This window comes from Rhinopithecus bieti, unplaced genomic scaffold, assembly GCF_001698545.2.
Source record: "Rhinopithecus bieti isolate Rb0 unplaced genomic scaffold, ASM169854v2 scaffold_15143, whole genome shotgun sequence".
Lineage (NCBI taxonomy): Eukaryota > Metazoa > Chordata > Mammalia > Primates > Cercopithecidae > Rhinopithecus > Rhinopithecus bieti.
Window position 1 is genome coordinate 550,100 of NW_016808091.1, and position 15,983 is coordinate 566,082.

At 43.5% G+C, this 15,983-nt stretch overlaps 1 protein-coding gene across 2 annotated transcripts in view; it reads right to left on the reverse strand.

The window, feature by feature from the left end:
- Nucleotides 1-15,983, reverse strand: part of FRMPD2 (FERM and PDZ domain containing 2) — a 102,450-nt gene that overhangs the window by 70,929 nt on the left and 15,538 nt on the right. For both annotated transcript variants that reach the window (XM_017885507.1, XM_017885506.1), the window contains 3 exons: nucleotides 11,691-11,865; nucleotides 2,734-2,881; nucleotides 1,907-2,045 (listed from right to left, as the gene is read on the reverse strand). In XM_017885507.1, coding sequence (XP_017740996.1) covers nucleotides 1,907-2,045; nucleotides 2,734-2,881; nucleotides 11,691-11,865 — 462 coding nt within the window. The remainder of the gene's footprint in view (nucleotides 1-1,906; nucleotides 2,046-2,733; nucleotides 2,882-11,690; nucleotides 11,866-15,983) is intronic.

Consider the following 15,983-nt stretch of genomic DNA (forward strand, 5'->3'; position numbering starts at 1 on the left):
CTCACTCCTGCAAGAATGGCCATAATGAAAAAATCAAAAATGATAGATACTGGCATGGATGTGGTTAAAAGGGAACACTTCTACACTGCTGTTGGGAATGTAAGCTAGTACAACCGCTATGGAAAGCAGTGTGGAGATTCCTTAAAGAACTAAAAGTAGAACTACCATTTGAACCATCAATCCCACTACTGAGTATCTACCCAGAGGAAAAGAAGTCATTATACATAAAAGACACTTGCACACGCATGTTTATAGCAGCACAATTCCCAATTGCAAAAATATGGAACTAGCCCAAATGCCCATCAATGAAATATATAGATATAGATATAGATATAGATATAGATATAGATATAGATATAGATCACAATTTCTTTATCCTCTCACTCCATGAAAAGGAATGGAATAATGGCATTCACAGCAACGTAGGTGGAATTAGAGACCATTATTCTAAGTGAAGTAACTCAGGAACGGAAAACCAAACATCGTATGTTCTCACTCATAAGTGGGAGCTAAGCTATGAGAATGAGAAAACGTAAGAATGATACAATGGACTTTGGGGACTTGGGGAAAGGGTTGGGAGGATGAGGGATAAAAGACTACATGTTGGGTGCAGTGTACACTGCTCGGGTGATGAATGCACCAAAATTTCAGTAATGACCACTAAAAAACTTATTCAAGTAACCAAACACCACCTGTTCTCCAAAAGCCTATTGAAATAAAATAAATAAATAAATAAAAATAAATTTTAAAAATAAAGGTTGGCTATGATTATTGATTATGGTGATTATGTTAGGAATTCAATAAATTAGTAAATTACTGTCTTTAGGAGGTACCTATTAGACTAGAACCATATTAGCATAGTCTAGCAAATAGTGCTCAATGAATGCTTTCTGGATGAATAGGTGGATGGGTTTGTGGGTGGCTGGGTGGGTAGATAGATGGATAGGTAGATGGATGGGTGGATGGATGGGTGGATGGGTGGATGGATGGATGGATGGATGGACGGATGGATGGATGGATAGATGGATGAATGGATGGATGGATGGATGGACGGACGGACAGATAGACAGGTAAATAGGTAGATGAGTGGATGGATGAATCAATGAATAGGTGGACTGATGGGTGAATGGATGGATGGATGGATGGATGGATGGATGGATGGATGGATGACGGACGGATGGACGGATGGATGGATAGACAGGTAAATAGGTAGATGAGTGGATGGATGAATCAATGAATAGGTGGATNATGTTAGGAATTCAATAAATTAGTAAATTACTGTCTTTAGGAGGTACCTATTAGACTAGAACCATATTAGCATAGTCTAGCAAATAGTGCTCAATGAATGCTTTCTGGATGAATAGGTGGATGGGTTTGTGGGTGGCTGGGTGGGTAGATAGATGGATAGGTAGATGGATGGGTGGATGGATGGGTGGATGGGTGGATGGATGGATGGATGGATGGACGGATGGATGGATGGATAGATGGATGAATGGATGGATGGATGGATGGACGGACGGACAGATAGACAGGTAAATAGGTAGATGAGTGGATGGATGAATCAATGAATAGGTGGACTGATGGGTGAATGGATGGATGGATGGATGGATGGATGGATGGATGGATGGATGACGGACGGATGGACGGATGGATGGATAGACAGGTAAATAGGTAGATGAGTGGATGGATGAATCAATGAATAGGTGGATGGATGGGTGGGTGGGTGGATGGATGGATGGATGGATGGATGGATGGATGGATGGATGGATAACTGTAGTTTACTCTAATGTAACTGGTAGATGCTAACAATATTCAAAGCAGAGTCTCCACATTACTAACACATGCCCTCATCCTGTAACTGTTTTTCCAGTGATGCCACACAAAGACCCCAGGTGTTCACCCCTACCTCCTTAGGGTAATTGCCAAACTCAGCCTGCAAGGCAAGGACCCCCAGCTGCAGCAGCATCTCTTCATTGCAGTATAGCCTCTCCTCCAGGATATCTTTCCGAAGCTGCAGGTAAAACTGGTGCCTTGTCAGGCTGTGCCTGGGAAAGAAGTAGCAATAAAGAAAGTTGGGTTGCTAAGGGAAAGGGAGAACATTAGCACCAGTGGGTTTTCTCACTGTGGGAAGTTGGGAAAGTAGAGAAGACGAGATGCAACTCAATAGAATTCAGAGGCAATGCCAGCAAGACAAGTGTGCTGTCCTCCACTTACGCCATGTCTCCTGCCCCTAGTTCAGGATCACTCACTTCACACAAACTTACAGAGGTGTTTCTTGCTCTGGTTTGAGTGAGGAAGCTAATAATCAGTTCGGTAGTGTTTCTAATAAACAAAGAAATAAAGAAGCAGTGATCAAACCGCAAACCCATGTCTCTGTCTTCTAACCCTCATGACTGAGCTGCTGAGTTGTGTGTTGGAGGTGAGGGGGCATTTTGGGGTCACAGACAGAGAATTTTGACCTTGAGTGGAGTATGTCTGAAACAAAAGGGCATATTCTCATTTTGACCAGGGCCTGCATAAAAAAAAAAAAAAAAAAAAAAAAAAAAAAAAACAGATTTTTCCCCTTTGTTCTATCTTGATCAGAATCCAATCAACAGAAAACCAACCACAATAGCTATTGTTATTTGTATGTAATTTACAGTTTGCAAAGCATTTGTCGATCCATTACCTCTCCATCAGCCTGGACATACATAAATCCCTTAAGGAACAAATGAACACATTTGCAGCACTCACTGAAGCATCCCATAGTGGCTGACAAAGAACTTTATCCTCAGGAAGAGTGTGAAGGTATTCGTGGAGGTCTTCTGAGGTTGCTCTCTCCAGCCTTCAGGAGCTATTTTGCACAATCTGGTTTCACTGTCCAGGAAAAAAAACTCTTTGCCTGAAATAGAAATAGAAGCATGTGTGGAGGGAGAAGCAGTAGGGAATGCACCATCCCTCAGACTCACAGCCCTAAGCCCTACCCAGAGGGTCACACACAAGCAGGGTGAGTGCAGGAGTGGGAGGTAAGTCTTTGCGTACCTGGTACCGAGGAATCTTTGTTGGGGTTGTAAGGTGTTAAGAAGGAGCAGACAAAGAGGAGAGGATCAAGTAAGGAAAACTCAGCACTGAGAGGAGAAAATAGCATTAGTTATCTTATCTTACAAGCTGTTGCTTAATATCTGCCTTCAGCTATCATCTTATGGGTATAAAATGGAAAATCAACAAAAGGAATTTCACTAAGTTTGTGCAATGTGCCAGAACCCTCCACCTCAGCTGGACCACCCCGCTCCTCCCCAGCCATGGAATCCTATGCTCCAAATATGTGTGTCCTCCCAAAATCCATATGTTGAAGCCCTAACACCCAATCTGATGGCATTAGGAGGTGGGGTCTTTAGACAGTAACTATGTTTAGATGAGATCATGAGGGTGGGGCCCCCATGATGAGATCAGCGTCCTTATAAGAGGAGGAAGACACCAGAGCTTCCTCTCTCAGCCATGTGAGGACACTGTGAAAAGGAGGCCTCTGAAAGCCAGAAAGAGGACCCCACCAGGAACCAAATCAGCTGGAACTGTGTTCTCGGACTTTCCAAACTCCAGACCTGTGAGAAAGGAGTGTCTATTTTTGAGCCACCCCCTCTGTAGTATTTTGTTAGAGCAGCCTGAGCCGCCTAAGACTTGGTGTAAGTGGAGTCAATTTGCCCTTTGACCCAAGTGGTTCTAGATTGAAAATTCCACCAACCCAAGCTCGGGACTTCAAATCCTGGCAAGTGTGTTCTCCAGTACCTCTGGGAGGGAGGCTGAATCAGCCTCAGCCACTGAAGGCCCCTCCCTCACCCCTCTGCTCTCTTCACAGCAAAACTCAACACCTCCAGTGCCCCCGGCCACTCCTGGGGACTGCTGCAGGTCTGCCCCTGTCCTGTTCTACCACACACTCAAAGTGGCTCCTCCTTCTCAGTGGTCTACCCTTTCAGCCCAAAGCATTCTCTAGCAGCTTGCCTGGGCACAGAAGTCCTGCTAGTTTTGGAAGGCAGAACTTTTAAACTGGTGACCAGCCTCTTCTCCCAATGCATATGCATGCTGGGGTGGGAAGGGGGTGCCCAGGGTTTAAACAGCAGTCACCACACTGCACTCAGACCTCCATCACCTCTGCCACCTGCCTCTGCCCTTGCTGCTGAATCTGATGCCCCACACTGGACTCACCCTTCCCTTAGGATGAATTCTTCCCAAGAGATAGGCAGTTCTCCACCAAAGGTTGGTTGGTAAACCCTCCCAAGTTGGTCTATATCCAAACCCTAGAGGTAGTCACTTTTGAGTGATTTCCCCAAGATGACCCTAGCTAGGCAGTTGTAGAATTGTCCACATGGGAGGGGCTCAGGATGGCCACCTGATTGGGAGTAGGCAGGTAGGATATAAGTGGATTTGTGAGTGCAGGTGCACTCACAATGCAAGCACACTGGATTAGATTGCATGTTATAGATCAGTAACAATACAATTCTTAAAGACACCTGTATTCACACTTTACGGAAGGTCAAGCAAATATCAATTGATCACATCAAAGCATGTAACAGTTGTTCTTATTTGGGAGAGAGATCTTTATAAGGTCTGAGAACTATGGGGATAAGAACATGCTGTCACCAGCCCTGCTCAGTACAAAAAAGAATCATACAAGTTCGTGAGCTTCTCCTACTGCAAATGGGGAAATAGAGGAACACTGAGATATGACACCTAAGCCAGATGGGCTGGGAGAGAGAGGATTTTGCCAGAAGGCCAGTGTGATGCCAGCTCAGCCTCCACACAGTGGTTAAAGAGATCCAGCTGTGGCAACACGATATTTACAGTAATGGTGTGAAAGTTATCAATACCAAAATGAGGTCACTTACGTCTAACTCAAATAAAGTGCAGCCAAAAGGCCATGAGGGAGGGGCACTCATGCATTTGCCTATACCGAAAAACACCACAGGAAACGTTTTCCATACTGTTGCTTGCTACATGAGTCACACAAGGATAGCCAGCAGCACAAGGACAGCCAGCTGCACAAGGACATCTAGCCATTCACACAAGAACACTTGCCTGACACTCTGTCTTCACCGATGAACTGATGTCAACTCCTGCAATAAGCCCCTGGAATCAATCATCTTTTTGTTTCAAAACAACTCACATGTACTTCTCTCTTTTGTCTTTAAAAGCTTCCCCTTCCCCCAGCCTCCTGGAATGCACCTGTAGTCCTCTAGAACATGCATATCCCGGATTGCAATCTCCTGCTAATTCCTGAATAAACTCTTTCTCTGGAAAGCCTGTCTCTCTTTGTAGTTATTTTAGGTTGGCAAAACCTGGTGTCAGAGATGTGGGATCCAAAAAGGACAAGCCTTTTTCCATATCAGTGACCGCAGAACCACGTGCAGTGCGCACTGGAGTCCACTGTGCTCTCTGCTTCCAGGAATCATCTTTCTGCTGGTGCTAAGTTCTGTCTTGGATTCGAGCACCCTTGTTTTGGCTGAGCTTTGACTTGATTTGAGATCTGGTTTTATAGGTGTGAAGGACATGGTCCTTCTTCTGAGTATTCTTTTGGTTTCACTTTTGTAGGGGATTCAGCATCCTTTCTGGTGAGTCGGTTGTTTGTGCACAGAATTTAAATTGGCATCACATAGACTTTTCAAACATAATTCACCCCATGAATTTTTAAGCTTACGGGCAAATTATACCAAAGACAATTTAGAACTCCAGTGGCCAGATGGAGATCCTTTGAACTGCCCAAGCTTGTTTCTTCCTTAGAATTAAAATGAGAAGACTGCAGCTATAAGGTCAGTTTGCATGGGGCACATATTTCAATTGGCATCTTGAGGCTTCAAAACACATTCAGGACTCAAAAATGCCTTAATGCAAATATCTCAAAGCTAGCTGAGACTCATTTCTCTCCAGAACCTTCCCTCCCCATCTACAGTTCTTCCTCCTCTTTGTCTTCCTCTAGCTGAACTCTTTTTTTCCAAATTGCTCAGCTACTAACCCAATTCTTCTCTCCATGACCACCAAGTCATCTTTTAATATGTGAATCTTCTAGGGAAGTTCTAGATGGGTAGAATAAAGAAGTTAAACTCTGCCACTTGGGCCTATCAGCTATTTAAGTTAAAGACGCTTTTAAGTGCACTTTTAAGAGCAGGTGCAAATTGGCCACTTTGACCTTTGTGTTATTTCTTAAAGAAGATGAGATTCCCGTGTGATAGTCATCCTCCCTCTCCTGGAAGGAAAGGCAACATCCTTATCTTCGAGGACAGGAAGTTTAGACAAAATACCACACAGACCTTATTGGAATAACTCTGATCTTTTAAGCCTTCTCATAATTTAGTCCCATTTTCACAATTAACTGTTCTTTGTCCAACCCAGTTACTAATTTGTTGGAGTCTTCATCTTCTTATGGGGGCTCCCATACCACATAAAACATTTATTATGCTTTTCTCCTGTTGAGCTTTCTTATGTTAGTTTACTTCTCAGACACAGCTGGAGCCTGTGAGGATAAAGGATAGAAGTGGTAATTTTCCATCCTTACAGTTTCTGGCAATGAGGATGGCACCCTAACAGGCTGGACACTCCACTCACTCCAGCCTATGGATGAGATGCTGAGAGGCCTGACAAAAGTCTGCAAAAGATGGGGATTCTTTCCAAAGCCAGCTTTCCCAAACATCTATGGGTAATGCCTGGCTAAGAGAAGAAGGTAAAAATTTGTTCTTGTCCCTTCTTTTCTAAATTTGAATTGGCAGGAGAAAAACATTTGTAAGAATGTTCTCTGAATTGTGACTTTTGTGAATTTGGTTCTAGGTTCTAACAGAAATAGCTCTTTTTTTTTCTTAATCTCTGTCTTCTGTGTGATTTACCACAAGGATAAAAGTTACAATAAGACTCTCCTTTCATCTTGTTTTATGTCTCAAGAGCTCTGAAGCCAGTGAGGATATCTTCTCTGGTCTCCACCAGCCGGGCCGTGGAGAGATTGTCAGGTTTGCATCAGATGGCTAGCCAGCTGACTGGGAGTCTGAAACAAGAAGCGTCTCCTTGTCCCAGAGTGCCAGCTCCCAGGGAAATTTGTCTCAATTGTTTCAACCTTCACTACCTTGTTAACAAGGAGGGTCTTTGTTTTATATCTTTGGGAGAAATGTTGGATCTCGATGTGGGTACTGCATTTTTCACACTCTTTTTGTGGAAGCCTCTTGCATCCATGGTTAAGCCATAAAAGGCTACTGGCTTTGAGTCACAATTGAAGTGGTTATACCTTTGGCTATTTGGACTTTTATATTTAAAAGTATTTTTTAGACAGCTCTCATCCTGAACAACTGTCCTGTTGGGACATGTGAGATCTGGCTTGACGGAAGAAAACACACACTTCTATAAATTAACTATTTTCTCAGAAAATAGAACTAACCTAAATGTTTTCGAGTTTAGGTGATCTGGTATAATTTTGGTAAACAAAGAAGCTAGTTTAAGTTTTTTGGTTCAATTAAAACAGGCATGTGTGGAGACTTATCAACATTAAACATAATACAGACATATCACTTCTTCTATCTGGATTTATTGAGCAAAAGCGTAAGTATGTTTAAGATGGTAAAATTTTAAATGTAACCTAAGAATGAAACACACAGTAAAATAAATTGCTTGACGTGTGACAAAGGTGACAATGAGAAAAGAGATTTAAGAAAAGCCACATGTTTTAACTTTTAGGTCCTTTGCTTCTGTGGTATTTTTTAATACTTGCCTGATTTACTAAACAATAAAAATAACTTAAGATGATGACTACATTTGTTTAATGTCTAATGGAGTTTTCATAAACAATTCAAACATAATTGTTAAAACCAAGTGAATTGATAAATGTAAATGTAAATGAAATAGGATATAAGTAAGCTTTACAACAATGATTACGTTTTATAAGATACATCTACCTAAAATGGTTTACAAAATCTTTCTGGTTACTTAAAACCTTGAAGTTATAGTACGTTAAATGAAATGATGAATATTCATGTAATAGACCATTTCCAAAGACATAATGCTGAAACATTAGTTGTTGAACATAAGTTTAAGTTTATAAACTTTTGTCTGCTCACTGCAGAGGAACAAAAGATATTTGGGTCTGTTAATTAAAATGCTGTCTGCTACACTGAAAACATGTGCTATGAGGGAGCATATATTTCTAGGTGTTATAAAATAATGTTTTCACAAATTTGTAAAAGGCAGTTTATGATTGCTTACTTTCTAGTTTTCTGGTTTTCATTAGAAATTAAAGTTACCAAGAGTTTTTAAATTTCAATTACTATGCGTAATTCTGTATACAAGTGTACAAAAAAGTAAGATATGTTTGGGTGAGAAAAGTTATAAGGAAGATATGAGAATGTGTTTTTATTTGTTGTTTTTTAAAAAAGTAATTTTCTCTAGTTGGAGGTTAGTTAAGGATTGCTTCAAAATGAAGTAAAGAAAAAAGTGATATTAATGAAAACTGAATACAGAACATTACGAAATAGTTGTGCAGAAAATTGCAAAAGGTTTATGGAAGATGAAATATTATCGAAAATAAATTTTTATGTGTGATCAAGGTATTAATTAAAATTAGAAGAAAATTCTTTATTTATGTTTTCTAAAACTTGAGCCTTAATATCAAAAGCATACTTGCGAAAACTATTATTTTGTCTTCTCTGTTAATAAAATAAAGTTGTATTGCAGTATTAGCCTCTGCTGTTAATATTAATACAAGATGTTTTTCCTTAACTTCTTAGTAATTGGTCTAGAAAACAAAGATTTTGTGTTTTATCAAAATAGTTTCTTGTGCTCTCTGCTGTGTTTTATTAGGTCTTTGATTACTTAAAAAAGTGAGTCTTCTCAATATTAAAAGAGCTAAGTTTTGACTATTATGTATTTGCCTTTTGAAGCCTTTTAATTATCAGTCTGGTTATATGAATGGCAATTATTTCACAGTGACCTGTGATTCTATTTTGATTAAGAGTTTTAAACCTTTTGACAGCTTTGACACCTTCCCAAAATCAAATTCTAAATTGAGTCTTTTTGACCTTGAATTTACTTTGGGTTTTTCCAGCTGGACCCTTGGAAGCAACAAAGGATATGTCCCTCACCTTGGAAAAGAGATATTGAACTAATTGGGTTTATTCAATATTTTAAAATGCATGGGAAACATTGTCCAATAATAAGTGGTAAGAAAACTTTAAGTTATATTTACAAATATAGTTTTGATATAAATGTTCCTAAAAGTGTACAAAATTGCTAGAACTCTGGTATGGCTTAGTATAATATTTGGTTATTATGTTAAAATGATATATGCCATAGAAATAACCAAATTTCTCTGTCAATTGCTGGTTAAATCTCCTCAGATTTGTAACCATGACCATTCTAAGTCCTTGTCATCCATGGAATATTATGGTGTTGATACTTTTCTAAACGCACTTGCAATCAGCTACAGTCCAAAAATTGCTTTTTCTTCAAGGAGTTTCACAGAAAGGATGAAAAGAATTCTGACAAGTTACAGGTTTCTGATAACTTCAAGATAAAACCATTGGACTAAGGAAAAATGTCCAGGACACTAAAGAAACTGAGTTTGTGAAACTGCTAACCAAGATCAAGCAGAACAAGAATTAATTACATGAGGCTGAATGAATGGATGAAAAGAATAATGGGTTTTATAATTTTACTTGAAATTTCACTGGTTCTTTAAATGTTTTGTTTCCTAGATTTAAGGAAACTTTTTCCTTGTACGTTATCTATAGTTTACAACAATATAATAAAGTGTACTCTTGTGAACAAAATTAAAATATTTGCTTTTTCTCCCTACCTGATCCAACCAGAATTCTAAAACTAACCATAAGTATTCTTATTTTATGATAATATAGTTATTTATATAAGTTCAATAAAATACGCTCTCCTTATAACAGGATACAATATTTAAAATTGGTTGTATTACTAAGGCTTTGACTTGGATGTCATATTTGAAAATGCACATAAGGTTACTTCAGTCAAACTGAGGTTTGTCTTGATTTGGCCTCCTAGCCTTGTGAGACTTTTAAAAGTCCAGGCTGAGATTCTTATCAAAAGTTCTAGCAGAACAAGCTTCAAAGGAGCCTGCGTGGTCAATCACTATTCTTGATACACTTATGTCAATACTCAGGCCAAACGTGATGAGGCTAAACTTACTCAGCAAACAAATTTGTCTTATTGTGATTATCTGTAGTAAAAATGGGGGTAACTGTAGATAAGAAATTACGCTTCTGAAGGAAGGTGAAAACCGTATTACACCTGTTATCTGACTGTAGTCCTGTTCATTGCTTTTGTGTGTTTCTAATCTACCTGTAGACTGAACTGGGCCTTGAATTCTTCTTGTTTCCTCCAGTATCTGGAGAACTAAGAACAAGAACTGCCCTGTTCCTAAAGCCCTATAAACTGAAGCTGGACAACTCGATGTAAAATTCTAGGAACAAGTCTCCCGCCTGATGTGCGAGCTACACAGAGAGTTCACCAAAATGCCCAGTGCTGGTCTAGTGCTTCGAAATGACCACCAACACCTAGGAAACAGAACAATGAACTCCAGAAAGATTTAGCCTCAGAGCCATTCCTTCCAAACCTCCATGTTGCTTAAATGAAGCTGAAAGAGGTTTTGACATCAACTCCTACTTGCTGGTCATTTCCCTTCAACATGAGACTGGAATGACCAGGAAAGGTCCATCCCAGCACCGAGGAATAATCAAAACCTAACCACAGGATGATCCAGTAGTGATGCTTTCAGAACAATAACTTGATTGGAGAAATGTAAACATTATCAATACCAAAATAAGTCACTTATGTTTAACCCTACTAAAATGGAGCTGGGAGGCCGTGAGGGGGGTCACTCATGCTCTATACCTATAATGAAAAATACCTTAGAAACTTTTTTCCAAACCACAGCTTGCTACATGAGTCACATGAGGACAGACAGCAGCACAAGGACAGCTAGGCCACACAAGCACAGCTCGCCACTCACACAAGAACACTTGCCTGACACTGTTTTCATTAATGAACTGATGTCAACTCCTGCAATAAGCCCTCGGAACCGTTCATCTTCTAGTTTCAAAACAACTCGCATGTACTTCTCTCTTTTGTCTATAAAGGCTTGCCCTTGCCCAACCTCCTTAGATGCATCTATAGTTCACTACGGCATGTGGATCCTAGATTGCAATCTCCTGCTAATTCCCAAATAAACTCATTCTTTGGAGAGCCTGTCTCTCTCCACTGTTATTTTAGGTTGACAGCAGAAATAGAGTCTCTAATGGAACGTCAGAGAGGCAAGAGGGTATAGAAACCCTTTTTCTTGGATATTTAGAATGGAATCTTAATTAGGCTCCTAGGGTCAGGGTACTGAGTCCCCATTAGTCCTGCATCATTAGATGGAAATGCTTTTAACATTTGCTTGTTTGTCTAACTTCAGTGCCCTGAGATCAATCAACCAGATCCAGCAAGCCACAGAAACCCACATCTTACACTCATTATTTCCTGACAATCTTCTGCACTTGCTTGATGCTTTATCCATGAATACTTGAAGCCCCTATCATGCTGACTAATGTCTAGGTATACAAAGGGAGGCACCCAAGTCTCAAATAGTTTTCCCAGAAGAAACAGAGCTCAGGTACCCAGACACCCGAGGTACTGGAGGCACCAGGCCAGCTGGGAGTTGCCCAAGAGATGCTTACCTTTCATATATGCCAAGCCAAAGTAGGTGAGTTCCTCGAGCTTGGCAAAGGATGTCACGGCATTGAAGACAGCTCCCACTGTTGACTCGACATCACATTTTACCTCCAGGTGCTGCCCATTCAGCAGGACCACACAGAGGTCCCTGAGAGCCAAATAGGATTTCCCTTTTTTGGTCTGAAAACAACAGTAGTATCAATTATACTATAATTATAAGTCATTGAGCCTTTAGTGTGTGCTGGTTACTGTACTAAGCACTTTACACACATTGTTTCACTTAATTGACAAACAACTCTAAGAGATGAGTATATTTACAGTTCCTATGCAGCAGATGAGAAACTGAGGCTCAGAAATGGTAAGAGTCTTGCCTAGGGTTTGCAAAGTTTGCAAGGCAGGAATTGGACTCAAATCTGAGCCTTCTGCCAGGCTCAGCAGGGGCCAGGAAAGCTGGGAGGCCCATCTGACTGATGTCTTTCCCCTGCGGAAATCCCAGCTGCCCCTTGGGTTCTGCTTCCTAAGAAGGTCACCCAGGGCCCTCATCAATGAATCGTATGGCCCTGGATCATTCTGTCGATCTGACATTGTCTCCCCAGGCGCCAGCAGAGCACAGGTTAATTAATTCTAAACTTCAGAGAGAATTTGGGTGGGTGCAGATCTAATGAAGAGACAGAGCTGGAGCAAGCGGATTACCTGGACTCTAGACATGGGTCAGCAGAGCCAAAAAGCCTCCAGAGTCTGCCTTCTGCCTCTTCATCTCCCACCACAGCCCCACCCAGACCACTGTCGCCTCGGCTCAGCCTCCTGGATAGTTCATCACCAGGCAGCCGCCTGGGCCATTCTGCCTGTGTCTTTGCACATATAATACCCACTGCTGCCAGGGCTCTTCCACTCCCTCCCCACGTGGCAAACTCCTATGGGTCTGTCTGGTCAGGCTCTGAAGCCCTTGTCTGTGGCTCTTCCTGAGTATCCCCATGTCCCAAATCCCAGCCTGGACCTCCCCCAGGAAGTTCTCTTTAGAAGGCAGTCATGGAGAGACACTAGCATATGTGGCCTTAGTGCCATCAAGACCATGCCTGTGGTCACACCCTGACCCTCCTGGCACCCAGGGGCAGTCTATGCACTCTAAAGGCCAGAATAGATCCGAGGACCCTGTGGGAGGGGGTTTCCCACAAGTTGCTGGGCAGGGCTGATCACACAGGCACACTCCACGCCACCTTGCTTCCCACACTTGCTGCACACCTGAGTCACCTGAGAGGTGAGGGGACCACCCACAAGATGGTTCTGTCAGTCTGGCACAAGGCCTGGGAAATCAATATCTTGTAAAGCTTCCCAAGTTGATTCTGCAAGGGCCAGGAAGGCTGAGAGGCAGATCTGACCTGCTTCTTTCCCTTGCAGAAATCCCAGCTGCTTCCTGAGAGGGCTGCTCAGGCCCTCAGTGATGAATCGTATATCCGCCAGTGATGGGCCCCTGCTTGGGTCCATTGCTCTGAAGCTGCCCTCTGGGCACTCTTAATAGCTGTGTCTTGGAATGTGTGTTTTCTAAGTGAAGTCCCCAGGACAATAAGCGTGTATACAAAGCTTCGACTTTCAACAGTCCTGCCTCCCCTCCTCCTTGGAGGGTTCTGGCTGCCGACTCCTTTGCTCTCTGAATCCCCAGGCCTGGCTCAGCCTCCCCTGCCCTTCGTCCTCCCCGCACAGTGACCTCTGCTGCCCTCCACTGAGGGCAGCCATGGCTCTCACTGTCCTCTAGTGATGCCCTCCTCAGGGGCTGGTGGAGGAAAGGTCCCAAGTAGGCACATGCACCCAAGGCATGTCAGAGCAACCATGACAGTGACTGTCCCCACCCTGGGTCAGCAGCATCAAAGCTCTTTCCATGGGCGATTCAGCAGGGAGAAGCCTCTCACCCACCCAGCTCCCAAGCCAGGTACCAAATGCATCTCCATACAAAGGGTGTAACCCCTGGTGGGGACCACTGATTGTCTGGGCTGGGGCAGCAGAGTCATGGGAAGGGAGCTTGGGCTTTTTCACCCTGCGTGGGGCATGGTGCATGGATCCAGCAACTGGTGTGACAAAGTCACAGGGCAGGGTCCCAGGTACCTGCAAGGGTCTCTGTCCACCTCATGAATATCCCTATGCCCAAGAGAATGTGACATTAAACAGCGAATAAAAAATAAAAACACCATGACATGCTGAGACAGAGAAAGTACACATGGAGAAAAAAGAAAATGTTTTATATTTCAGCTCCTACGGTGGCTGCTTTTGAACACAGGATGCTGCCTCTTCACGTTTCAGCGAGCCTATTTGCCAGTGTTTCCCATGGGACAGTCATGCTGTGAGGGGAATCTGTTTTGTTCCCAACACCCATAGGGAAGCAGAAGGAAAGGGTGTGTGTATGAAGAACTCCACTTAGAGGGAGACATAGGGAGCTACATTGACTGAGCACCCTGGGGACAGGAAAGGAGAGGCTAAAGGAACAGGGGCAAATGCTCCAGTCCAAGTCAGACAAACAGACCGAGTGACATAGGAAACCCTGGAAATGGGGCCTCCCCTTTCCCAGGTAAGGGACAGAGGTCCAAAAAGTCTTTTATTGAGGGAGCCCTCAGTCACCCTCATGCCTTTCTGGCATCTTTCTAGAGGCTAGGGTTCAAGATCCCCTCTGAGGATTGTAACTAGGCTCCTAGACCTGATGTGTAGGTCAAGATGCTCGCCCCGGACAGAACTGGGACAATAGCACCGTTTCCATCACCTGAAGTCTTGGTCCCTAAGCACTGCACAAGCATCCCTGCAGAGCAGGAGAAGCTGGCCCCCATCACAGCAGGTCTGGCCCATCTACCTGGTGGGTAGAGGAGTCTCCAGTCACGTAAACCATGTGACCACAGGAATGTCAGGAAGGGGTTCCTGGGTGAATTTTCCTTTCTTCCCCTCAGCTGAGGGCTGGTGATTTGAAGGGGATGGGCAGAGGTGGGGCTGGCCTGAGGAGGCCATGGCCCTATGACTTGCAAGCCCCATACAGGAAGTGTCTTCAGAAAGTTGTAGACCCCCAGAGTGAGCCACCCTGACACCCCCAGCCACTCAAACACCAGTCTCCTTAAGTTTAGCATTTTCATGCTTTGGGTAACTCAATCTTGCATACTTGGGGTGTAAAAGTTATCATCCCACTTCATACTTTTTGTGCCAGTGCAGAGGGACCAGGCACACAGTGGGTGCCCAGTCAGCGTGTGCTACATGAATTGATGCAGTTGGTCATTGCATAGGAATTGGAGGCCCGGGTTAGGCAGGCATCCCACTTGCACTGACCAGTTTGTTTCAACACTTTCAGGACTCAGGTGTAGAGGGAATGATGTCAGTGCACCGCAACAGACATTCCCTTGGCAGGGGGGTACATGGAAGCTGGGATTCAATGGGATTTTGCTGGAGTGAGCCAGAGGTGGGCTCACTGGTGCTCTTCAGTGCAGGAAGGACAAGTGGTAGGTGATGCAGGAGCCTGGGAGGAGAGAGCGTCTAGCCACGCCCCACCCTAGCCCTGCCTCCAGGAGGCCCTGAACAGAGGCCCAGAAAGCCAAATTGACAATGTGTGCGCTTCCAGCCCTGGGGGTTGGGGAGATGGGAAAGGCTCACATTCAAATACTCAACATTGACTGAGAAGCTCCCGGCCCCAACTGGGCCCTGGACAACAGAGATATGGACCTGAACATGGACAGATACGTCTTGGGGAGCTGAGGGCAAGACCAGCCACACATGGGGCTCTGCAGGGGACATGCTCAGGCTCTGGGGTAGGAAACGGACAGCCCACACAGTATTTGCCCTTCCTGAAAAGCCCACATGGCTCACTCTTTGTCTTCACCCAGTCTTTGTTAACAAGATGCCTCCCCAGAGCCACTTCCCCATCTAAAAGAGCACACTCTCCCTCCTACCACCTGCCATGCTCCATCTTCTTCCTTTCTTCATTGTTTTTTCTGTTTTGTTTTGTTTTATCACAAATCACTACCTGGCATTCTTTTATATTTATGCATTTGTCTGTCTTTGCCTCCTCCTTCTAGAATGTAATCTCCACACAAAAGGCCTTTGTTTCATTCACAGCATAGGTGGGGGCCTAGAATAGTGCCTGGCACCTGGTAGATGTTTCACAGCACTCCCTAGCTGAGGCTGGGAGGGCCAGCAGGACTCAGCTGGAAGTCACATGGGGCCCCTTTAATAGGCCAAAGGGAAAATAGCAGCAGTGGGAGGTAGTGATGGTTCTGGCAGGGGTCTGGGGGAAACTGAATGTCACTGGGGTGTCCCCACGTGAGACCCCG